Source organism: Carcharhinus amblyrhynchos, chromosome 14 (assembly GCF_965287045.1).
Source record: "Carcharhinus amblyrhynchos chromosome 14, sCarAmb.v2.hapA, whole genome shotgun sequence".
In the NCBI taxonomy this organism is placed as follows: domain Eukaryota; kingdom Metazoa; phylum Chordata; class Chondrichthyes; order Carcharhiniformes; family Carcharhinidae; genus Carcharhinus; species Carcharhinus amblyrhynchos.
Window position 1 is genome coordinate 58,331,147 of NC_137337.1, and position 26,394 is coordinate 58,357,540.

Here is a 26,394-nt window from a genome sequence, read left to right on the forward strand (position 1 = left end):
AGCATAGATGCATTTTTGGGGAAGCTGATTAAACAGATGAGGGAGACAATATTGGAGGGTTTGGTGATGTGAAGCTGGGAGGCAGCTCCAGAGCAGTGTAAACACCAGTATGGACTATGTTCCCTGTTTGTGCGATGTAGTTCCTGTCTAAACCTTTTTCCTGTATTGTGAAAGGTGAAAATTGTTTGCTTTCAGACTCTGGAAAATGACTCCCAAGAAGAAGAAGTCAAGAGAAGGACCACTGGACACCAGAAAGCCAAAGTGGAATCTGCGACCCCCAAGGGTCAGCTTGATGACAGCTGCCTGATGCCACTTGTGATACCAGTATCAGTGCCAGTCCGAAAGATAGACTCTGTTAGAACAAACACTGAGCGGACAGGAGATGGGGAATCCCAAAGGAACTCGAGCGAAAAGGATCCATCTGAGCTGAATCTACCCCAATTAACAACCCGCAGGCGTAGATTGAGTAGAGGTTCAGGAACAGAACACTCAGTCCAGGTATCATTCCTTTTAAAGCAATGTGCAATTGTATAGTACTATTAATATGGTAAAACCAAAGAGTTACTAAATGCATAGCTTAAATAAATAGACCAACTATTAACAGCTCAACTCTAGTTAAATGACTTGGTATCATACAAGCTTGGAACCTAATTAGTTAAGTTAGACACAATAAAGATCGAATGAAGGTGTTGGGTTGCAGCTATAGCATGTGGGTTTCGTGGACACCAATGTGACGACATTATGGGGTTACCATTGATCAGAAATTTAATTGGCCTCGCCATGTAAAGTGGGTATGTTCGCCAATGTTCAGCAACATTCACGACTCCTCAGATACTGAAGCAATCCATCCTCAAATGCAACAAGATCTGGATAATGTCCAGGCTTGTGCGGCAAATGGCAAATAATATTTGTGCCACACAAATGGCAGGCAGTGGCCATTATCAATAAGAGACACTCTTACCATCACCCCCTTTAATGTTCAATGTTGTTACCATCGCTGAATCCTTGGGATTACCATTGATCTGAAACTCAGCTGGACTCGCCACGTAAACGTAGTGGCTACAAGAGCAGGTCAGAGGCTAGGAATACTGCAGAGAGGAACTCGCCTCCTGATTCCCCAAAGCCTATCCACCATCTACGAGGTACAAGTCAGGAGTGTGATGGAATACTCCCCCACTTGCCTGGGTGGATGTAGCTCCAACAACACTCAAGAATCTTGACACCATCCAGGATCAAGCAGCCAGCTTGATTGGCACCACATCCACCCCTCTATCACCAATGCTGTATAAAAGCAGTGTGTACTATCAAGACGCACTGCAGCAATTAACCAAAGGTCCTTAGACAGCTTCTTCTAAACCCACGACCACTTCCGTTCACAAGGACTAGGTCAGCAGATACATTGAAGCACCAGTACGTGCAAGTTCCCCTCCAAGGCACTCACCGTCCTGACTTGGAAATATATCGCTGTTCCTTTGCAGTTGCAGAATCAAAATCCTGGAATTCCCTCCATATTGGCATTTTTAATTATTTTTATTCATTTCTGGGAGATGGGCATTGCTCACTGGCCAACATTTATTGCCCACCTCTAGTTGCCCTCAAAGGGCAGTTGAGAGTCAACTACATTGCAGTGGGTCTGGAGTCACATGTAGGCCAGACTGGATAAGAACAGCAGATTGCCTTTCCTGAAGGACATTAATGAACCAGATGGGTTTTTTTCTGACAATCAGCAATGATTTTGTGGTCATCAATAGACTATTAATTCCAGATTTTTTTTTCCCATTGCTTTTATGGTGGGAACCCACATTCCCAGAACATTAGCTGGGTTTCTGGGTTAATAATCTAGCAAAAATGCCACTAAGCCACCGCCTCACCTCATTGTGGATCAACCCAGTGCTTCAAGAAGGCAACTCACCACCACCTTCTCAAGAGCAACTACGGATGGGCAATAAATGCTGGCCATGTCCCATGAACGAGTAAACAAGAAAAAAATTCTTGTTCTGTGTAATAAATTCTCCTGGGCCCACATTTGTCCTTGCTAGTCTTTCCCTTTTTACATATCTAAAGGAGCTTTTACACCCTGCCTTTACGCTCCTCACTAGTTAGGTTTGCTTGGCACAGTGGAGCAGGAGGAGGCCATTTGGCCCTTTTTTGAGTCTATTCTGTCATTGAACAGCCTTATGTTGGGTCTGTCTCTCCATTTCTAGCATATCCCTTAACAAAAGGGTAGTAACTTCCATTTGAAATTTCAACTCCACAGTTTTTTGGAGATTTTCTCTATACAAGGGAGTAATACATGTCGATGGCTCAGAGCTATGTTGTTAGTACAGTGAAGGAAGATTTTTCTCAGAGTGGTGAGAATATGGCACCCTATCTCATGGAGTGGTTAAAGTGAATAGCATAGATGTGTCTAAAGGGAAATTAGACAAACATAGGATGGAGAAGGGAATGGAGAGTAACGATGGTAGATTTAAATGAGGAAAGATGGGAGCAGAGGATAAACACCAGCATGAATTGGTTGGACCAAATAGCCTGTTTCCATATCATAGAAGATAGCATATTGCAAAGGTACTGTATCTGAAATGTTCCCCAAGTTGAGAACACTGGCACTTTTTACAGCTCCCTGCCTTTGCTCCCCATATTTTCTTGAGGGCAGTGTGCTGTGGTTGATTGGTCGATGTGTGGTGGGCAGGCAGTGTGTGGAGGTGGTGGGTTTTGGAAAAGAAACTACTTTTGTACAATGGTGAGCTCTTTATCCAGCATGCACATTTGGGAAGGAAACCGCCCTATCCATGAATGCTTGTGCAGCTGTCTCCAAGGCGTAGAACACTCTGTGCTAATGCAGATGCTAGATAAAAATCTCCATTCTACTGAGAACATTTTGAAAAATAGACAGCTGATGCCAGTCCCCAAAGATGTCTCTAATTTACAGATTTCACAGTGCGCTCTGTTATGTGTCTGAATAAAATGCCTATCTTTGTAGGAGGATGCTAGCTCCAGAGGTCACGTGAACACCACAACCAAACTGAAACGTCGGGCCAGACCGGAGCCCCTCTTCATTCCTCCCAAGCCCCTCAACCATGTCTCTGTCATCACGTACCCACCTGGCACCCTCTACCAGAGCAACCTGCGCTCACCAGTCAGACTGATGGACCATCCTCTGGACAAGAACTTCCAGCCTCCGCCCTACACTCCGCCACCTATCCTCAGCCCCATGCGGGAGGGCTCAGGACTCTACTTCAATGCCTTCCTGTCTTCCTCAAGCACCTCATCTCAACCAGTCACCCCAAGGTCAACGCCTAAAACCTGTTTAAGCCAATCAAGTGAGTTCTTTGCCCATTGACTTTTCTCCTTTCCCTGCTGTGATATAAATTGTGGATAGATGCCCAACAATTAACCTCTGGAAAAACTAGTTCTACTTCTCTGTGACTGTGTTGATGTTGATATCTCAGGGGCACATCATGGTGGCAGTCTGGAATTTTTATAGCAAACCTACAGAACCATTCACGCCCCCAGCAGTTTGGTTACTGTTCCAGATTCTTGCCATTCTGCAATTGAATTGTGTGTGCGTGCAGAGAGTGAGATAAAGCAGTGATGACAGCTCCAGTATAGAAAGAAGAACCTGCATTTATATAGCATCTTTCACAGTCTCAGGATGTTCCAATAAAAGATATCCCAATTCAGAGTCAATCTCCAGATCTCTGGTATCTGTCTCTCCTGCTCTCTGCACATCGCCTTACCCTCCATCCCTCAACAGGGATTAACTTCTTCTCTCAATAGTACAGTGACAGTGATTTACTGTTTATTCAGTACACTGTATACAACCTTGGCCAATACACTCAGCCTCTGCTGAAATGTGTGTTTCACAACCTTGTGTTCAAATCTCTTCACGGCCTTACAACACACTAGCAATTTTACGTTAAGTCGCTTACAGTGGTGTTGGGGCAGGTGGTCAGAAGCTTAGTCAAAGAGGCAAAAGTTGTGTAAGCAAGAGTGGGGAAGTTTGACGATGGAATTCCTTAAATCTAACGACACAACTACTAGTGTCAGATTGAAGGGAGTCAAGAAGGTGTGTAAGAAGCCAGCTCTAGAGCAGCAAAATAATCCTTTAAAGGACTTGGGGAAAATATGCAGCAGCTTTTTAATTTTTAGCTGATTATGCTCCTGTGAAACATTTTGGGACAATTTGTAATGTGGAAGGCTCTATTTAAAAGTGTAAGTTTTGAGTCTGTATAAGCTGAAGAGGATTGTGAGATTTGATGCATAGCTGCCCCCACCTGTCATCTCTCACTCTGGGCCTTTGAGGTGGCTGTGATGATTGAATATTTTCTCTCTCCTCTAGACAGTGCTGATACTCCTCCGCCAGTTCTCTCCCTCATGAGTGAAGTCACACCGGCAAGCATTGAACCGTAAGTAACTACAAAAGGTGATATCTTTTCCTTTTGGATTGGGGGTAGGGCCTAGGTGGGAATGTATTTGGTGCAGACTCGATGGGCCAAAGGGCCTCTTTCTGCACTGTAGGGTTCTATGATTCTTTTTAACACACATACACGTGTATGCACACACAGAGACACACCCTGTTGGAATGTGGCACAGGACCTAACTAGAACAAGCAAGTGTGGCTATAATGTATGTCAGTTGGATTATACAGCCAAAAATCAAGCTGAATATGGAAGATTCAGAAGGGAATTGAAAAAAAAGAGAAACAAAAGACAAAGAAGAGACTGGTAGCTAACATACAAGGGAATCCAAAGTTCCTATAGGTACAAAAAAGAGTAAAAGAAGAATAGGGTTGACTGGAGACTAAAGGAGATTTACAGATGGCTGCAGGGAGCATACCTGCGGTATTAAGTTATTCTGAATTTACTAAGGAAGATTCTGACGGATCACGATGGAAGAGGAGACAGTTCACACACGTGAAGATTTAACATTGATATGGTGACAGCATTGGATAAACTGCCTGCACTTAAAGCTAGCAAGGCATCATGGCCAGGTGGGGTGCATTGAAGGATATTGAGGGAAGCGAGAGTGTAAATTGTGGGGACACTATCCATAATTTTTCAATCTTCCTTAGACTCCGTGGTGGTATCGGAGGGCTGGAGATTTATAAATGTTACATCCTTGTCCAAATAAAGCTATATGGATAAGTCCAGCAACCACAGTCGAGTCAGTTTAACTTTGGTGAGGAAATGTCTCCAAACAATAATTAATATTCACTTAGGCAAATGTAGGTAAATTTAGAAAAGCCAGTATGGATTTCTTAAGGAAAATTAATGTCTGAGTAGCTGAAGAATTTGATGAGGTAACAAAGGATCGATGAGAAAAATGCTGTACGTAGATTTCTAAAAGGTGGTGATACAGTGCCACACAACAGACTTGAGAAATGTTATAGCTCATGGAATAAAAGGGACAGTAGCAATATGGATACGGAATTGATTAAGTGAAAGGAAACATGGCTTTTTGTTGGGCTGTGGGAAGGTTTATAATGGGCTCCCCCAGGGATCAACGTTAGAACCTCAGCTCTTACCTGATATGTATGAATGACCTAGACCTTGGTGTGCGGGGTACAATTTCAAACTTTTCAGATGATACAAAACATGGAAATAATGTGAACAGGTGAGGAGGACAGTGTAGAACTTCAACAGGACGTGGACAGATAAGTGGAGTAGGTGAACAAATGGCAGATGAAATTGAGTGCAGGTGAAGTTTGAAGTGAGTTATTTTGGTAGCAAGAGTATAGGTCGATAATAGGGACATAGAGTACAAGAGCTAGGTGGTTATGGTAAACCTGTCTCAGAACTGGTTCCACATCAATTGCATCCAGTTCTGGGACACCAAGTATTAGGAAGGATGTGAAGGCATTAGAGGGAGTGTAGAAGAGATTTGTGAGAATGATTCCAGTGACAAATGACTTCAGTTTTGTGAAATGAATTGGAAAAGTTGGGACTGTTTTCCTTAGAGAAGATTTGATAGAGGTGTTAAAAAGCATGAAGAGAATGTAGATGAGGAAAAACTGTTCCCAATAGTGGTGAACATATAGACATACAAATAAGGAGGAAGCCACTTGGTCCCTCAAGCCTGCTGTGTCATTCAATAAAATCATAGTTGATCTGATGGTAATCTCAACTCCGCATTCCTGTTTACCCTGGATAACCTTTCATCCCTTTCCATGTTAAGAATCTATCTGGCTCTGCCTTTAAAAATATTCAAAGACTCTGCTTCCACCGTCTTTTGAGGAAGAAAATTCCAAGGAGACTCAACCCTCTTGAGAGGAAACCTTTCTCCTCATCTGTGTCTTAAATGGGCGTCCCCTTATTGTGAAACTGTGTTCCCTCGTTCCCAAAAGAGGAAACAATCTCTCCACATCCACCCTGAGAAGATCTCTCAGGATCTTGTATGTTTCAATCAAGTCACTTCTTAACTTCAGTTGTCACAAGCCTAGCCTGTCCAACCTTTTATTGTGCTGTATAAGTCTAGTAAACCTTCTCAGATCTCCTAACGCGTTTACATCCTTCCTTTTAAATAAGGAGACCAGTACAGTACACAGTACTCCAGTTGTGGCTCACCAATTCCTGATGCAACTTAAGCATGAATCCCTACTTGTGTAACCAATTCCCCTCGCAATAACATTCTTGTAGCTTTTCTAATTACTTGCTGTATTTGCATCCTAGGTTTTTGTAATTCATGCACTAGGACACTCGAGCACTTCTGTATTTCAGAGCTCTGCAAGTTCTCACCATTTAGATAATAAGCTTTTTTATTCTTCCTGCCAAAATGGACAATTCCACATTTTCCCACATTTGCCCTTTCACTTAACCTGTCTATATCCTTTTGTAGCCTTCTTATGTCCTCTTTGCTATCTCTTTGTGTCTTTAGCAAATTTAGCAACCATACCATTGGACCCTTCATACAAATATTTATATAAATTGTGAACAGTTGAGGCCCAGCTCTGATCCCTGTGGCATTCCATTCGTTACAAACTACCAAACTGAAATTGATCCATTTATGCTTATTCTCCATTTCCTGTTAGCTAATCAATCTTCTATCCATGCTAATATGTTGCCCCCTACACCATGAGCTTTTATTGTCCACAATAACTTTTAATGTGACACTCTTATCAAATCCATTCTGGAAATCTAAGTACAATACATCCAAAAGTTTACCACTACTTCTTCAAAGAACGCCAATAAATTGGTTAAACGTGATTTCCCTTTCACAAAAATGTATTGATTCCATGATTACCTTTAATTTTCTAGGTACCCTGCTCTAATCTCTTTAATAATAGGTGCTAACAGTTGCCTTTATAATAGATACTATAAATATCTATTATAAATAAATACCCATTATAAATATAATAGATATTAAGCTAATATCTAATATTATTATTAAAACCTGTCACCAATCTTTCACAATTGTAGCTTTCTCTCTAAGTTTGATACTATCTTTAACTTTTTAGTTAACTATGGATAGTGGATCTTCTCCAAATCAAATATCTTCCACTTATTTCTGTGGACCTATCCCTTGACCCCATTTGCCAGATTGCTTTAGCCTCTATTTTTATGTCCCTATTTAAGTTATAAAATACCAGTGTTGAGCCCAATCTCCTCTCCCTCAAACCAGATGAAATGTACATTCCAATCATATTATGATTACTATTACCTAGGAGCACCTTCACAATAAAATCATGCGTTTATACTGCCCTGTACAATACCAGATCTCATATCTCTGGTTGGCTGCAGAATATGCTGTCCGAAGAAACTATCCCTAAAACAATCAATGAACTCCTTGTCTAGGCTACCTTTTCCCATCTGAACAAGAATGGGAAGACATAGATTTTAGGTAATTGACAGAAGAAACAATGAAGACCTGAGGAAAAGCTTTCTCAGCGAGTGGTTAAGATCTAGGCTACACTGCCTGTGTGTGTGGTGGAAGCAGGTTCAATTGAGGCTTCAAAGGAATTAGATTATTATCTTGAAAGCAAGGATTAAGGGGAGAAGGTGGGGGAATGGCACTTGGTGAATTGCTTCTTCAGAGACCCAGCCACAGTTATGACTGATTGAATGGCTTCCTCCTATACTTTAACCATTCAGTGATTCTCCATCATCATGCTCTGTACAGGTACAGGCTCTGTAATGTCTGTACTAACTCCGATACCCTCAGGCTGGAAAATAGAAACCAAGCTACAGCATGGCCTCAATGCATTTGAGGTAGGAATTCGGGAAGTTCCACACCCCAGTGTATATACAATTATATACATGTTGGGTGCTGATAGGATCACATTTCAACCATGATATCCTTTTGAGGCTAAACTGACAACCAGTAAGACCGAAAGTAGCCCCCAGAGCCTAAGGTCCCCAGATTCCAGGATCAGCTAAATTTGGGGGTCTCCAGACAGGCTGGGGAGCGAGGCCCAGGGGGATGGGGGTTTTGGCGGGGAATCTGCAGTGGCCAGACCATTTTGGTGACGGGGTGGTGCAGGGTACCTGAAGTGGATTGCTGACGAAGGTACCTCCTCCTACCCCACAACTGTTGGCGGGGTGGGGGGAGGTGGATGGGGAGGATTGTGGTGGAGGGGGGGGGCAGGGTGTGGACTGGTGGGGGGGGAGGCAGAGAGGATATCTCACCATTTTACAGCTTTTCTCCATGTTTGTTCTCAGGCGGATCAATATTGGCCCAAAGTTCCAGGCTGAAATACCTGAGCTGAGAGACCAGTCTCTGGCTGCGTTAGATGCCAACCACGCTGATCTGGTGTTCAAGTCATGGGAGGGTCAGAAAACCAATCAGCTGAACCAGCAGAGAGGTGATATACTACGCATTGAATTTACTGAGTCACAAGTTATAAAACTAACCCAAGCCCCCAGAATAGATCTGTCAATCACTCTTGGTGCCTACCCTGCTGTAAGTGACTGGGACTGATTTGACACGTCATTGATAATATAGGACTATTCACTTTGTTTTGCTGAAGAATTAATCCTGTTTTTATTGTGAGACATTGCTATAGTTTTGGTTCTTTTTGCTGTAGTTCTTATAGAGACTTTTTGAGACTATGTATTCCACTTCCTGAGTAAGCAGCCAGTTTGATTAATGTGCTGCTAAATGCAGAGTAAATAGATTTTATTTTCTGTCTAATTCTGTTTCCCACAAGTCCTACCTGTCTACACATCATTAAAGTGACATATTGTGCGAATACTTGTTATTAAATATACCGCTTTGCTACGATTAGTCCGTTCCTTGTGTTTTGAACCCTCAGACATTGATGCCATTAAATTGCTAGTGAATTTAATATTCTGGAGATGATCCCACTTAGCAGTTGATGAGTGGCTACATGTGATGTTAGGCTATTAATGATATAGTGAGTTCTGGCTTTGGACCAGTCATGTGAGCCCAAAGAGGTCACCTGTATCCTCACTCCCACCAAGTCCCTGTGCTCCCTGACACACGCTAAGCACACGAAGAACAACACAGCACGGGAAACAGGCCCTTCAGCCCAACGAGCCTGCGCCGCCATTTTAACATTGAGTGCTCTCCTCTACCCATGACCTTTTGTCTACACCTATTGGGGAAGATTGAGGGAAGACTAATTTAGGGACAACTTGCGACAATATGTAAATTTTAAAATTTTCATACTCATTTTCTAAACCCCCTGTCCTGTAGCTCCGTAACCTCTTCCAGTTCCACAACTTTCTGGGATAATTTGTTCTGGCCTCGTGATTATCTCTAATATTACTGGTGGGTGTAGTTGGGGAAGTGGGGAAAAGAGATTACCAACAACCAAGTTTCTGGCCCCTAATGGGGCCTGCTAGAAAATGTGCAAATGAGAGGAGCGGTGCAGCTATTGATGCTCTTCTACAGTAAGATAGGCCTCTGTTGCTTGCCTGCCCCTAAAATGACCTGTTGGCGCTCAGTAGCTGATGGGCTGAATGTCCATCACAGTCTGGAGAGGGGGTAATACATTTGGAATGAGAAGAGAGAGCCCAGTTCCCTGGCAATGTTGTTTCCCCATGCTTGAGACGTGCTTTTCTTTGCTTTTCCCTGCAGTGGATGACCTGATGACCCTGGCCTGTTCCAGCATTTTACCAGGAGGAGGTACAAACCAGGAGCTTGTCTTGCACTGTCTGCATGAGTCCAAGGGCAACATACTGGTGAGCACTCCAAAATCTCTCTCCATATGTGTAATATATATATCTGTGTGTGTGTGTGTGTGTGTGCGCATTCTCCAATTTTATTCCATGTAACTGAACTTCCTTATCCCTGGAATAATTCTCGTGAAACTTTTTCTCCAAACCTCTGTAAAGCGTCCACATTTTTCCTACAATGTGGTGTCTGGAATTGGGCACATTATCCCAGCTGAGGCTGAACTAGTGTCCTACGCTGGTTCGCTACAACCCCCCTCTTGCTTTTGTTCTCCATGCCTGTGTGCTTTACTAATCACTTTCTCAACCTGCCCTGCCACTTTTACTGTGTATGCACATGTACATTCAGGTGGCACTGCTGCTACACCCCGTTTAGAATGCTCTTCATTATATTGTATTGCCTCTTTGTTCACCCTCCCACAATGTCACACTTTGCTTCCCTGTGTTGAATTGCACCTGCCAGCACGTCAGTGACCTCTGGAAGTCGATTGCTGTCCTGTGGCGGTGCGGGCTCATTGGGACGAAGGGCCTGTTTCCCGTGCTGTGTTGTGTTGTGTTGTTGTTCTGTGCACCATTCACAATATTTCCAGTATATATTTACACAGCATATATTTATACCTGTGTTTGTGTCCATCCTTATTTGTTTCTGCTGTTCATGTTGTTTTCCATGTCCCCATCAGGCAGCCCTGAATATGTTACTTATTAAAAAGACTCCGCGGGGCAGAGGCAAGGCTTTACTCAATTACCACTACGCAGGTACGTGGGAACGTTTACCCTCCTCAGTTTCTGACTCCTCCCCTAATCTGTTTTTGTTCCTCTCTTCCTTTGGGTCCAGTAACTCCCACCCAGCTGGGAGAGTCCTGGGTCACATATTGGCAGGGTGCGGTTTCGGCATCTAGACAGTGCTGAATGTTCAATGTGGTGTCCACTTACAGAGATGTCAGCCACGTTCTGTGCAATTCTCATGTATTTGTCAGGAGGCGCTAGGCTCAGGGCCTAGCTTAGAGACGTGAGCACGTGTTCCAGGCTGACATTCCCAGTGCTGTATTTATTTATTAATGTGGGCTTATGTTAACACTAGATTAAAGTTACTGTGAAAATTTCCCAGTTGCCACACTCTGGCACCTGCTCAGGTACGCTGAGGGAGAATTTAGTGCCGAAAGAGGCCATTCGGCCCATTATTGCACCAACAACAATCCCACCAAGGCTGTATCCCCACAATTCCACATACTTACCCTGCTAATCCCCCCGACATTAAGGGGAAATTTACCGTGGCCTAACCTGCACATCTGTGGAGTGTGGGTGGGAACCAGAGCAGACCCTGGGAGGATCTGCACAGATTGTCGCCTAAGCCAGGAACTAAACCCGGGTCCCAGGTGCTGTGAAGCAAGCAGTGTTAACCACTGTGCCACCCCATGTTGAAAGAGTGCTGCACTGTTGGCCTTTTGGGTAAAGTGTTAAACCAAGGGCTCTTCTCTCTTTCTCAAGAAGATCACATGGCGTAACCTCAGAAGCAAGCAAGAGGCTGTCTCTAGTATCCTAGTTAATGTTTATCCCTCCATCATGAAACAGATTATCTGGTCATTGTCACATTGCTGTTTCTGGGAACTTGCTGTGTGCAAATTGCCTGTTCCTTTTCCTACATTGTGGCAATGATTACACTCTTGGAAGTATTTAATTGAGTGTTTAAAGCCTTTTGGGATATCCAGAGGTCATGAAAGGTGTTACACTGGAGCACAGTGGCCAGCATTCGATGCCAGTTTATCAGTGCAGGCCCCATTCCAATCTTTTAGCAGAGCATCAAGAATAAAAACAACAGTCCAGATTTTCTAATGCTTCATTCCCCGTCTTGGTCCTGGGGTGTCTCCTCCCACATTCATACAGCACCTTTAAAATGGCAAACGCTCTAAGACAGTTCATAGGAGCATTGTGAAGGAAAATTAACACTGAGCCACATAGAGATGATGTGGAGATGCTGGTGTCGGACTGGGGTAAGTACATTAAGAAGTTTCTCAACAGCAGGTTAAAGCCCTACAGATTTATTTGGGAGCAATAGTTTTTGGAGTGTCACTCCCTCAGGTGAGTGAGGAGTTGTGTTCATAAACAGGGCATAAATAGACACCAAACTCAATTTACAAGGTAATGGATTGTGAGTCAAAGCAGCCAGGACAGTTAGTGAGATTTTGTAAACACAGACAAGTCGTGGGGGTTACAGATAGTGTGACATGAACCCAAGACCCCAGTTGAGGCCGTCCTTATGTCCTGGCTGGAGGCAATACATCTCTTTAACCTGTGCTTAGCCCTCTCTCCACTCACATTGTACGTACCTTTTAAGACTTGATTACCTGTAAAGGCTCGCATTCCAACCATTATCTTGTAAATTTGAGTTTGTGTCTGTAATGCCCTGTTTGTGAATACAACTCCTCACTCGGTCTGAAAGCTTGTGCTACTAAATAAAACCTGTTGGACTTTAACCTGGTGTTGTGAGACCAAACGGAGGTAATGGGACAGGCGATCAAAAGCTTGAACAAAAAGGTAGATTTTTAAGGAGAACCTGGGAGGAGGTAGAGAGATCTTAGGGAGGGAATTTCAGAGTTTCGGACGGCAGCTGAAAATGGGGAAGTTAAAATCGAGGATGCTGAGGAGGGCAGAGATCTTGGTGTGGGAATGAGGGTTGTAGGGCTGGAGGGGATGACTGAGATAAGGAGGTGCGTGAGGATGCAGTGCTGTCGCTTATCTGTGCACACAGATGGACAATCAGAGAGGTCCCCCTCTGCTCTCTCGAGCGCCAGAACCTTCTGGAAGGAGGGAAGCAGGGGGGAGGGTGGTCAGCTCCAGAATGCAGCATGGAAGCATTCACTCAGACCAGAGGATCGAGGGTGTAGATGCAACCATGACCCAGTGAGCAACCAGAGCCTTATGACGAACACGCATGTCTGACTCTCTTCCTATCATTAACAGGGTCAGATAAATGGACATCTACAGAGAAGAAAATGTTCAACAAAGGGCTGGCAGCGCACAAGAAGGATTTCTTCCTTGTTCAGAAACTGGTAAGAGCCAAAGAGCATGCTGACTAGGGAGGGGATGTAGAGAGGAGGCTGGGCGAGAGCACAGAGAAGCTTCCCTGGAGATTCATTACCAGGAGCTTCAGTTATGTAGAGAAGCAAAGGTTAAGGTAAGACTTGAAAAGGGTTGTTCAAAATCGTGAAGGGTTTTGCGAGAGTAAATATGGAGAAACAGTTTGCAATGGCAGGCAGGAGCATCCGTAACCAGAGTATACAGATTTAATATAATTGACAAGACCAGAGGTGACAGGAGATTTATTTTACACAGTTGAGCTGTGCTTCGGAATGCACTGCCTAAATGCCAGTGGAAGCAGATTTGAAGGTGGTTAAAAAGGAGAAAATTATAAGGCTGTGGACAGGAGCATGAGACTGGGATTGCTCTTTCACATAGTTAGCAGAGGCACATGGCCTCTTTTTCTACACAGAGAGAGGATGTGAAATGCCTCCTTGTATCTTGCAGGTGAAGACAAAAACTGTGCCTCAGTGTGTCGAGTTTTATTACACGTACAAGAAGCAAGTGAAAATCGGCAGGAACGGGGTGCTGATATTTGGCGATGCTTCTGATAGCAACGGCAAGAATGAGGATGAGGCCGTCGAGGTCGACAGAAAGGTAAAGCTCGTAAAGGTAAAGGTTACTACTTGATGTATTGTACTTGGGGCTTCCTTGAAAGCACAATACAAGTCTTTTTGATCTAGACCATACTTTATGACAGCGACAGCTAGGTCCTTGATTAATAAGGGGTTATGAGGAAAAGGCAGGAGAGTGGGGATGAGAAAAACATCAGCCATGATCGAATGGCGGAGCAGACTCGATAGGCAAGTGGCTTAATTCTGCTCCCATGGTCTTATACTGAAAATGTTGTGACCAGTTCTGATCTCCATGTTGTCACTAGTTATAGAATGGTAAATGAATGACAACATAGATAAGTGTGGCAATGTACATTTTGGTACAACAAATGAGGGGAACACGTTGTAAAATAAGAAACTGAATGGGGTGATGGTAGTGGAGGGAGTTAAGGTTATGGTGGGGTAGATGGGCTATCAGTTTAGCTGACTGCTTTGTCCTGGATGGTGTCGAGCTTCACGAATATTGTTGGAGCCACATCTCATGCAGAATATTCCATCACACTCCTGATTTGTGACTTGTAGATGATGGACAGGCTTTGTGGGGAGGTCAGCAAGTGAGTTAGTGGCCTGAGTATGATGCTGTTTTTGAGAGTTGGTGTGGACTCAGTAGGCCGAGTGGCTGCCTCCTGCACACCGTGGATTCTATTCTGAAAGATTCCAGCCTATGATGTCAGCTCGCAGAGCGGAGCAACACCTTTTTGCTCATGGGCAAAAACAGACAATAAATTGTGGTCTCTGCATTTCCCATAAAGACTTGCCTTTGTATAGCGCCTTTCACAACCTTGGGACATTCCAACGTACTTTTCAGCCAATGAAGTGTTAGTAACCTGACAACCAGTTTACAAATAGGTTTTTGTCTGATTAAGTCCCCATCGTTGAGATAAATTGGTGCCCAAGACTGATGATAGATTTTAAGGAATCTCTCAAAGTAGGAGAGAGAGGTTTAGGGAGGAAGTTCCAGAGCTTAGGGTCGAGGCAGCTGAAGACACAGCCACCGAAAGTAAGCGGTGTGGGGAGAGGCCCAAATTGGAGGAGTGCAGAGATCTCTGAGGGTAGTACGTAGAATCATAGAACCCTACAGTGCAGAAACAGGCCCTTCAGCCCGAGTTTGCACCAACCACAATCCCACCCAGGCCCTATCGCCATATCCCTACACGTTTTCCTGCTAATCCCTCTAACCTACACATCCCAGGACAATAAGGGGCAATTTTAGCATGGCCAATCAACCTAACCCAGACACCTTTGGACTGTGGGAGGAAACTGGAGTACCCGGAGGAAACCCATGCAGACACAAGGAGAATGTGCAAACTCCACACAGACAGTGACCCGAGCCAGGAATCGAACCCAGGATCCTGGAGCTGTGAAGCAGCAGTGCTAACCACTGTGTTACCGTGCTGCCCTCGTAATAGGAGTTGGGAGGGATTTAAACGCAACATAGAGAATTTTAAAATCAAGGTGTGGGTGGATCAGGAGTCACTGGGCACAGGGGTTGATGGGTAAATGGTTGGTATGAGCTTGGACACAGGCAGCTGGATTTTGGATGAGCTCCAGTTTATGGAGGTTGACGGAGGGAAGGCTAACCAGGAAAGCAGTAAAATCTGGAGATAACACAGGCAAGGATGAGGGTTTCAGCAACAGGTGAGCTGAGGCAAAGACAGACTCAGAATGGCACAGATTAGAAAGCCAGCATCCATCTGCAGCCATGCTCAGTACTTCTGCGGGCTAGCGAAATAATACTGCACTTTGATTTTACAGGATTCGCTCCCTCGTAGAGCCCGAGTACCTTTCACAACAGAAGTTAAAAAAGAGGAGGAGGAGGAGGATGAAGAGGAGGAGGAGGAAGAGGAGGAGGAGGAGGAGTACAGCCCAGATCACAAAAAACTAATTCTGACCCAAGCGAAGGTTGTGAAGAATGAACAGAACTCGACAGTTGTAAGTTAATCTGGTTTTTGCATGTTAGACTCGAGGGCATTTATCACTTGTGGTTGAGCAGTGTTTTATAAAGAAATCTTTAGTTTGTTTTGCCTTCATATCTCAGTGACTTTGAGGCCTTGAAGTGATGCAGGCACGGATTGACTTTGGGATTCCAGATCTTCAGGTCTGTGTTGGCTAGCCACTAGGGACAAGGTAGTAAGGAGGGAAAAATGTCAGGAGCTGCAATTCTTCACCTTGGATATATCCAATGACCACTGACGCCTCACTCCTGGTATACATGTGGATTATTGACCTCTGAAGATCACACGTGTCTGGAAGTCTCGATACGAAAGGCAGTGGATATTGGGGACTAATTGAAGCTTTCAAAACTGACAGAAGTATTTTTGTTAGCTAAAGGTATCATGGGGAGCTAAGGTGGTAGTGGGTGTTGAGACATGATTCAGTCATGGTCTAACTGAGTGGAGGAATGAACTCGAAGGATTGAATGCTCCCTCCTGTTCCTCATGTTTTACTGGAGCTAAGATGCACAGGGGGAAGAGGAGATAATGCAGTCTGCATTTGACTTCTCCAAATATCTCGGCTGGTAGTAAGGCCCGATGTCTGAGATGGAACAGCTTTCCAATCCCAAGCATCAAGTTGTTTGTGGTATTATTTACGGTTGAACTTGTGTACACTGCACAGATGTTAAATATCCACTTTGATCAACTATCTATTTGATTTGACCAAGTGTAGTGTGTCAGAGTTCGTAGATGACGCTAAGATGAATGGTAGAGCAAAGTGTGTAGAGGACAATGAAAGTCTGCAGAGGGATATAGGTAGTTTAAGTGAGTGGGCAAGTGATGGACTACAATGTTGGTAAATGTGAGGTCATCCAGTTTGATAGGAATAAAAGCAAAATGGACTATTATTTCAATGGTAAAAACTTGCAGTGCGCTGCTGTGCAGAGGGACTTGGGTGTCCTTGTGCAGGAATCTCGGAGTTGGTTTGTGGTGCAGCAGGTAATTACAAAGGCAAATGGAATTTTGTCCTTCATCTCTAGAGGGATGGAGTTTAAAAACAGGGAGGTTATGTTGCAGCTGTATAAGGTGCTGGTGAGGCCACACCTGGAGAACCATGTGCAGTTTTGGTCTCCTTGAGAAAGGATATACTGCCACTGGAGAGAGGAGATTCACTAGGTTGATTCTAAGAACATAAGAAATAGGAGCAGGAGTAGGCCATCTAGCCCCTCGAGCCTGCCCCGCCATTCAATAAGATCATGGCTGATCTGAAGTGGATCAGTTCCACTTTCCTGCTTTCTGCCCATAACCTTAATTCCTTGTCTATCAGAAACCTATCTACCAGTGACTTAAATATATTTAGCGAGGTAGCCTCCACCACTTCAATGGGCAGAGAATTCCAGAGATTCACCACCCTTTTGAGTGAAGAAGTTCCTCCTCAACTCCGATCTAAACTGCTCCCCCCCTTATCTTGTGCCCTCTAGTTCTGCTATCCTTTCTAAGCAGGAAGAATCTCTCTACCTCTAACCCTATCCAGCCCCTTCATTATCTTAAACATCTCTATAAGATCCCCCCTCAGCCTTGTAAACTCCAACGAGTACAGACCCAGTCTATTCAATCTCTTCTCATAGGCTAGCCCCCTCATCTCTGGTATCAGCCTAGTGAACCTCCTCTGCACTCCCTCCAAGGCCAGTATATCCTTTTGCAAATGCGGTGACCAAAACTGCACACAGTACTCCAGCTGCAGCCTCACCAGTACCCTGTACAGTTGCAGCAAGACCTCCCTGCTTTTATATTCTATCCCCCTCGCTATAAAGGCCAACATTCCATTCGCCTTCTTGATCACCTGCTGCACCTGCAGACTGGGTTTTTGCGATTCATGCACAAGGACCCCCAGGTCCCTCTGCACCGTAGCATGCTGCAGCTTTTCGCCTTTTAAATAATAATCCCTCCTACTATTATTTCTACCAAAGTGGATAACCTCACACTTGCTAACGTTATACTCCATTCTGGATTCTGGAGTAGAGTGTTGGCTTATAAGGAGAGACTGAGTAGACTGGGGCTATACTCATTGGAATTTAGAAGAATGAGGAGAGATCTTATAGAAACATATAAAATTATGAAGGGAATAGATAAAATAAAAGCAGGAAAGTTGTTTCCACTGGCAGATAAAACTAGAGCTAGGGACACAGCTCCCAAATGAGAGGAGGCCAATTTAGGACTGAGTTAAAGAGGAATTTCTTCACACAAAGGTTTGTGAATCTTTGGAACTCCCTGCCCCGTGAAGCAGTTGAGGCTACCTCAAAGAACAGTACAGCACAGGATCAGGCCCTTCGGCCCTCCATGCCTGTACCGATTGTGATGCCTGACTAGACTAAAACCGTCTGCACTTACAAAGTCCGTATCCTTCCATTCTCATCCTAGTCGTGTATTTGTCTAGATGCCACTTAAATGCCGCTATCATACCTGTTCCCACCACCACCTCCCTGGGTAGCACATTCCAGACGTTCACCGTCCTCTCTGTGTGAAAAAAGAACTTGCCTTGCAAATCTCCTCTAACCTTTTCCCCATGCACCTTAAACCTAGGTACTTTTCTACGCTAGGAAAGAGCATTTGACTATCCACTTTGTCCATAATGTTGTAAACCTCCATCAGATCACCCTTCAACCTCCATCACTCCAGTGAAAACAAACCAAGTTTATCCCAACCTCTCCTCTTAGCTAATACCCTCAAAACCAGGCAATATCCTTCTAAACCTCTTCTGTATCCTCTCCAAAGCCTCCACATACTTCTGGTAGTATGGTGACCGTAATTGTACACAATATTCTAAATGAGGCCTAACTAAGGTTCTGTACAGCTGTAGCATGAACTGCCAGTTTTTATACTCAATGCCCCAACTGATGAAGGCAAGCATGGCATCTGCCTTCTTGACTGCCTTATCCACCTGCGTTGCCACTTTCAGTGATCGGTGGGCGCGTACGCTCAGATCTCTCTACCTGATAATATTTGTTGAATATTTTTAAGACCAAGATATAATTTTGAACAGTAAAGGAATTAAGGGTTATGGTGAATGAGCAGATGATAGGAGCTGAGTCCACAAAAAGATCAGCCATGATCTTGTTGAATGGTGGAGCTGGCTCAAGGGGCCAGAGTGTGCCGACTGTGTGCTGAAGTCGCTGGGAGTGTGGCGACTAGGAAGCTTTTCACAGTAACTTCACTGCAGTGTTAATGTAAGCTTACTCGTCACGATAATAAATAAATAGGGTGGCCTGCTGCTAGCTCTTATGTTCTTACTATGCTGGCTGCTTTCCTGACGCAATGGGAAGTGTAGATGGAGTCAACCATAGAAAATTACAGCTCAGAAGCAGGCCTTTTGACCCTTGTCTGTGCCGAACCATTTGATTTGTGTTATGGACTGGGCTTCATTTACAACCCTTTTGTTGTTTCTTGCAAAATTGGCCAGACCAGAGCCATTATCAAGCTCCAGTCTGTGTGAATGTCTGCACTTCCTCACCTTAAATTTTGTTTCATGTCAACCAGGAACTGATGTCTGCAAGCTCTTTATCTGCAGTTTTCATCACCCGAATCTGCATTAAACTCTTGAGTTGGGTGGTTGTGGGTTCTGGTTTCGGACTGGAGACTTGAGCATATAATTGAGATTAACACTCCAGTGCGGTACTGAGGGTGTTGTCAGAGGTAGTACAGTAATGAGGGAGTGCTGCGTTGTCAGAGGTAGTACAGTAATGAGGGAGTGCTGCGTTGTCAGAGGTAGTACAGTAATGAGGGAGTGCTTGTGTTGTCAGAGGTAGTACAGTAATGAGGGAGTGCTTGTGTTGTCAGAGGTAGTACAGTAATGAGGGAGTGCTTGTGTTGTCAGAGGTAGTACAGTAATGAGGGAGTGCTGCGTTGTCAGAGGTAGTACAGTAATGAGGGAGTGCTTGTGTTGTCAGAGGTAGTACAGTAATGAGGGAGTGCTTGTGTTGTCAGAGGTAGTACAGTAATGAGGGAGTGCTTGTGTTGTCAGAGGTAGTACAGTAATGAGGGAGTGCTTGTGTTGTCAGAGGTAGTACAGTAATGAGGGAGTGCTGCGTTGTCAGAGGTAGTACAGTAATGAGGGAGTGCTGCGTTGTCAGAAGTGCCATGTTTTGGATGCGCTGTAAAGCTGCGGTCCCATGCATCCCCTCAAGTGGAAGTAAAAGATCCCAAGGCTCTGTTGGAAACAAAGCAGGAGAGTTCTCCCCATTGTACTGGCCAATACATATTCTTCATCCAGTATCACTGGAACAGACCGCCTGTCATTTTCTCATTGCAGTATCTGTTTGTGATACTTGCTATGTGTAAATTGGATGCCATGTTTGGTACATAGCAATAAATGCCCTTCAAAAATGTGCTTTGTTTATTATAAAGTGTTTTTTATGTTTTTAATGTAATAGACAGAATTATATAAACTTCCTGAAGTTATGAAAGGAGCTAAAAGAATGGATATCCTGTCTTTAGATATGTTTCAGGAGAGCTGTACCACACTAATCAACCTTACCTCCCTCTCTCTTTGTCTTTGAAGCACTCTCAAGTTGTTCACCTACGGAAGAATCCTGACCCCACGTACCGATGCAGCTATAGATCACGGCAACCTGCAGTCGCCACGGTAGCGCCCCGCGTTCCGCCCAGGAGTGAGCAGGCACAGTCATGCACTGCAGCCAAACACACCAAGCAGAGCCAAGAAAATATCTTCCCTTGCAAGAAGTGTGGAAAGTAAGTGCAGATTTCTGGGTCAAAGGTTGAGGCATTGGTGTCATGCATTTGGTGATCCATGCTTCCCGAGAAAAGGGTATAGTTGTGTTGAGACTGGTTGCTCTCTGGTGTGTCAACCAAGTGGCCATTCTACCACACATATTGATGCATCAATCAATCACATGTTGCGTTTCAGCTAGCCATGATCCTGTCTTTGTTCATTATTCATTTAGAACGTAGAACTCTACAGTGCAGAAAGAGGCCCTTCGGCCCATCAAGTATGCACCAAACACAATCCCACCCAGGCCCTACCCCCATATCCCTCTAACCTGTGCATCCCTGGACACTAAGGGGCAGTTTTTTAGCATGGCCAATCAACCTAACCCACACATCTTTGGACTGTGGGAGGAAACCGAAGTACCTGGAGGAAACCCACGCAGACACGAGGAGAATGTGCAAACTCCTCTTGCTCCATTCCAGCCAATGGAAAGAACTAGCACTGGCAGAGCACTGATGGGCCAAATGGCCTCAACTCCTGTAAATTTGATGTTTCTTAGAAGTTTGCCTGAGATTTAACTGCTTGTTGGTTATCAACCACAGTTACTGAGGCTAATTGCCGTACTCCTGATACAAGCCTGCTTTAGACAAATAAGGAGGGTGATCAGCTCTGTTTCAATCTCCTCACATTTCAGATCCAAATCCTGTTGAAATGATGCTCTTGTCTATCTCTCAGTCACAATCTGCACTAAAATATTGTAAAGTTATCTTAACTTCCCTTTTCTTTCTTTTACTGATGATCCAGTCAGTCTTTGCCCCTTCTGACCAATTAGACTAAAAGTGGAACAGAAATTTCAAAATGTTCAAAAATTCTTTACATCCCCATACCTTTCATTAATAGTCTCTGTTTTATTCATTAATAAGCTTTTCTTTGTACCTTTTTATTTCATTTCTGATGCCGTTGCCAGTAAATCTTTACTGTACCCACTCTGACTCAAATATCCTTCCTGTACGCTCAGAACTGCACCTTCTTTATGGAGCCAGTGCTGGGTAAATGGATCGAATGATCTGCAATGCCCCTATCCCTGAAACCCCCCAAGGCTCCTGTGCTCCACCCTTTCTATCCTCCTGCATATCTCCAATTTTAATTGCTTTACCATTGGAGCTACCAAGGGTCCTGAGCTCTCGCATTCCCTCCCTAAACCACTCTGCCTTTCTCTCTTCTTGGTGTCCTGACCAAACCTTTAGTTCTACATCCTAAAGTCTCCCTATTTGGCTCAGTGTGAAATTTTGTTTAAAAATGCTCCTGTGAAGTAGCTCCATGTGTTAAGAGCACCCAATAAATCAGCGTTGTTGCTATGATACAATGATCAATTGGATTTTATGGAGTTGAAATGCACTGAAGGACACAATTTGTTTCTTAATGTACTATTTAAAATGCATTTTCTATAAATCCTATGCTGGCATGGTATACTGAAGAAATATCACAGGTTAATTCTGCTTTGGTAAAATGGACTGTTCAGCTTCCCTACTTGTAACCACAGTGTCCCCATGTGGCAGACATTGGTTATGACGTGCAACAGGAGAAGGCCATTCAGCCCTTCTAACTTGCTCTGCTGTTCAGTTAGATTATGGCTGATCTGTTCCTCAACTGTATTTATCTGCCCATGCTCTTTACCCTTTAATACCAATACTCAACAAAAACCAATCTGTCTCTAAAATGCCTGTGGATACTGGGTGTCAAATGAAGTTTAAAGGGCATGAGATCCAAATTTCTACTTGCCCTTCCTGATTTTACACTCCTTTGGAACAAATGAGGTTGAAGGGATATTTGATGGCGGTGTACAAGAATGTGGCCTGTTTAGATTTGGTAGACAAAAGCTGTTCCCATTAGCTGATGATACAGAGACCAGTGAGCACGATTTAAGGCTATGGTTAGGGAGGATGTGAGGAAGAACATTTTTTCGCAGTAAGTGGTAATGAGCTGGAACTTAGCTGAAGCAGAAATGATGAATGATTTTAAAAGGGCATTAGGTGGGCAATAAACTTGAAGAGTTGTAGGGATAGAGGAGTGGGAATGGACCCAGTGGGCCAAATGGCCACCTCCGGGCTAAAATGAGTGCATAAATATGATTAGATTGGTAAGCCATAACCTCTTTTGGAACCATGTTGTTGTGTAACATGTTCCTCAATCACAATCATAAATTTCATCTCTAATGATTCCCTGAAACATTGATTCGACATCAGCGATAGGTTAAACTTACCAAGGTCCATCTTGCCACCCTTTTTTTTTTAAAGATGAGAGCTACATTGGGCCTCCTTCTGGTCTGCAGATACCACCCCAGAGGGCAGTGTGCTCTTAAAAATGCGGGTTGGGGATTTATACAATGTGTCTCTTTTCCCTGAGCCCTTCTGGGCTGGACATCCAGACGTTCTATATCTGTTTTCAGGTTTCTGAAACAAAAGTTTGAATATCACGCAGCCCTGAATAACATTCAAAACACAACCTGATGATTGTCAAACTTAAGTCAAAGGCAGGTTTGTATGGAGAAACCCTGACCCCGACAAACACAATCTCCTCAGACATGAAGAAAAATGCATCTTTGGTCCTAATAAAAACACAGGAGCAAGTGTCAATTCAGGCCCTTGAGCCTGTTTTGTTCTTGAGTAAGATCACAATGAAGCAATACCTTACCTCATTTACCTGCCTTTGCCACACCTGCCAGGAATTCATTGGCCTGTCTTAAATTCCAGTTGAAAGGGTGACAGTTGGAGATTTTTCCTTTAGGAGCAAGTCTGAGGGAATTCCTGGCCGACTCTGTAAAGGGAGCACATGGGGAATGATGTCATCTTGGTTAAGAGCACCGCCTGAGCCTGGTTTCTGACCCAAACTTTCTGTTCCAGGGTTTTCTCCAAAGTGAAGAGTCGGAGCGCACACATGAAAAGTCACAGTGTCCAAGAGAAAAAGCAGCGGGAGGCGGAACTGAAGAGCCATGTGATGGCAGAGGAAGAGCAGACAGAGGAGTCAGAGCAGTACAATGACTATTCCTATTGCTACCAGGATGTGTAGAGTAGGTGAAGAGACCAGGCTCCCCTCAACAATGTGGACCGGACTCGCTTGTGAATGTCGAGATGGGCAGTGCTGGATATCACTCCTCTGAGAAGCTATGTTTCTCTTTATTACCTTCTCTTCCCCACCCTCAGCCCTGCACTTGAGTAAATGGTGGGTGGAAAGGGTTTTTGGGCTGTTTCTCATCCCAAGCTGATTGCACAACAGGTGATGGACTAAAACAGCAGCGATACTAGCACGTGAAGGTTACCTACTGGATAATCACATGCACTTTTTTTTATTTCCTCCAATTGGTTGAATGCTTCCCTTTACTCACCGTTCCCCTTTTTTACTTACAGTTGCACAACAGATTTCATGCACAGATTTGAAGATTGCTTGGGAGCACAGTGTTGCACGGTAGTTTAAGTGTGGACAGACAAATCTTATTGTTGTTCAGCAGAAACTGACTTTCAGAATATATTCAATGGAAAGGAATCACTGCGTTGTATTTTTTACATCACACTAGACAAAGTTTCATTGCATGATGTTGGGCTGCAGTATTAAAATTGGACAGTCATGATATTTGTCAGTTTAATACAACCTCGTATGCAGTTAAGCTATTTGCGTTTGCTACTTCATGGCGAATCTTGTCCTGGTACATTGATCTGGGTTCTAGGATTTGAGTTCTATCTGAATCCTCACCAGACTGTCTCTGATGATCAATCCTGTTGTTTATATGCACGTGTCAAGTGTTTATGAAACACACTGGAACTCTCCCGACTCTGGATGTATCTTGTTTGCAGCACTTTTGGATTCATAGAGTAGAACCATTCAGATGCCACAATTCCCAGTTCTGTCTGAATCAGCACTGCCTACCCCTCCCAGCATCATCCTAGGAATGCAGAGTGTGTGAGATGCCAGTATGAGAGGAAATGCTGGGGACTTGAATCATGTTACATCTCCCCCCTCTAAACATTGAGCAAGCATTCTGGACTTGTAACTTCTTCATTCAGGCAATTTCACGGAGCTATTTGCTCAGGGCCTTGCCATTGTGAAGACTCTTGGCATGGGACAGTTTCACAGATGCTATCCACCATGTGGTAGCCTTGTCCTGGCTATTGGCAGGGAATCGTACAGCACCAGATGGAGGGTATTCTACCCATTGTGTCTCTGACCATTGCAGTTGCTGCAGTTTGGAAATTTTCAGGCTGACCCAGTCCCTGTTAGAAGCCTCAGAAGATATTTCATTGCGCCTGCCACCACCTCCTCCTTTCCTCGATTAGTATTTATTTAAAGTGAATTCTAATAAATCACAGCAGCGACTACGCTCTGGTGCCATTGTCAGTTCTGGTTGGGTGTGTTCCTGGAGAATTCATTGCATGTCAAATATACCTTCCCCTACTCATATTTTTATAACTAGAAATGAACGTGCTCCAAAAATGGGGAGATTGTCCACTATTATTTTTTTTGGTGCTCTGAAGAGTTTTCTCCCAGAGCTACTGGCAGCAGCACCTGGGTTATTTCTTAATATATGTAGACTTTAGGCCGATCCTGAAAGGCCTTGGACCACGTGTTGCACGAGAGACTGACACTAGCATAAAGTGTACAATCCTTGTTATTTCAAATGAAAGGAGAATAAAGATGGTAGCTTTCTGAGATTGCTGGGTGTCCAGCCCTGGAGCTGGAAAGCCACAATCCTCTCTGAACCTTGCAACTTGATCACCTTTTAAAGCTGCTTTTGCTCATTCTGCCACTGTATATACAGCATAAGGAGTAACTATATAACCCAGAGCTACAGCTAAGGCTGTTGGCACTGAATTTATCTGCTTGGTTTACCACGGGCTTTGTAAATATATTAAAAGATGACATTATTTATTCTTACTATGCTTATTTGATTTCTGTATAAACTTCATAAGATTTATAATGTGATTGATTTTAGTAAGGCTGGCCTATACAATGTTCTCTGTGAACGGTTTTGTATGTTTTTTTTTGTTTCTCTTTGACACACCCCCCCCGCCCTTTTGAAGCTAACTTAAAGCAGTCAGTAACGGGTCACTGCTGACCCCTCACCACCTACTGACCACATCAATATTTCTGCAATGTAATATTTGTATTTTATTTTATACCAATGATTCAAAGCTCTGTCTTACAAAGGAAAGAAATTGTAAATATGCCATTATTAAATGTAACTGCAGTTGGATTTTTTTTTAAGCAGAAGTTGTTTTCTGTTCAAATCAAGAAAAGTGGGGGCATTGACAAACTCAGGATATCCCAGGGCACTTCACAGCAGCAAAGATCCACAGTGGTGATGTGATAATAGATTGAGGGATAAATATTGGCCGGGACATTCAAGTTGTGATCTCTTAAATCTTGAGAAAGCAGGTGGGCTCTCGGTTTAATACCTTGTCCAAACAACAACAACAACAAAAATGGTGCAGCACTCCTTCACTACTGGAAGCGTTGGCCTAGATTACACACTCAGGGCCTGGAATGGAATTTGAACCCACCACCCTCTGATTCAAGCAGCAACCTTACCCACTAAGCCACAGCTGGAATCCTGGGGGTGGGGGGGAAGAGAGAGAAAGAGGTGATCAACCCAGCTTCAAGGAGATCTCGCTGAGGTAAGCGTACCTTGCAGTTTTAAACAGACTATTTTGCTGACGAAGTGAGCTGACAGAGTTTTGATACTGCAGTCGCAATGCAAAGTTTGGAGGAAAAAAGAACATTACTGACTTGTAAGGATTTACCAGCAGCGTAAAACAAAAAGAGAATTTGATCTTCATTGCCTAAAAAGGAAAAAGCTGAGGGAGTCCTTATAAAAGGTCACCATTAATCAATTCAGAAGCACCCATTCACCCAGAGAG

The 26,394-nt window shown here is 43.9% G+C and overlaps 1 protein-coding gene across 1 annotated transcript in view; it reads left to right on the forward strand.

Annotated features, from left to right (window-relative positions):
* Positions 1 to 25,741, forward strand: part of mideasb (mitotic deacetylase associated SANT domain protein b) — a 35,386-nt gene extending 9,645 nt beyond the window's left edge. Inside the window, exons 2-12 of the mRNA XM_080202949.1 lie at positions 196 to 498; positions 2,981 to 3,320; positions 4,340 to 4,406; positions 8,655 to 8,797; positions 10,036 to 10,139; positions 10,811 to 10,886; positions 13,092 to 13,180; positions 13,656 to 13,805; positions 15,578 to 15,754; positions 20,315 to 20,505; positions 23,386 to 25,741. Of these exons, the coding sequence (XP_080059075.1) occupies positions 196 to 498; positions 2,981 to 3,320; positions 4,340 to 4,406; positions 8,655 to 8,797; positions 10,036 to 10,139; positions 10,811 to 10,886; positions 13,092 to 13,180; positions 13,656 to 13,805; positions 15,578 to 15,754; positions 20,315 to 20,505; positions 23,386 to 23,551 (1,806 nt within the window). The 3' untranslated portion in view covers positions 23,552 to 25,741. The remainder of the gene's footprint in view (positions 1 to 195; positions 499 to 2,980; positions 3,321 to 4,339; positions 4,407 to 8,654; positions 8,798 to 10,035; positions 10,140 to 10,810; positions 10,887 to 13,091; positions 13,181 to 13,655; positions 13,806 to 15,577; positions 15,755 to 20,314; positions 20,506 to 23,385) is intronic.
* The last annotated feature ends 653 nt before the right edge of the window (positions 25,742 to 26,394 follow it).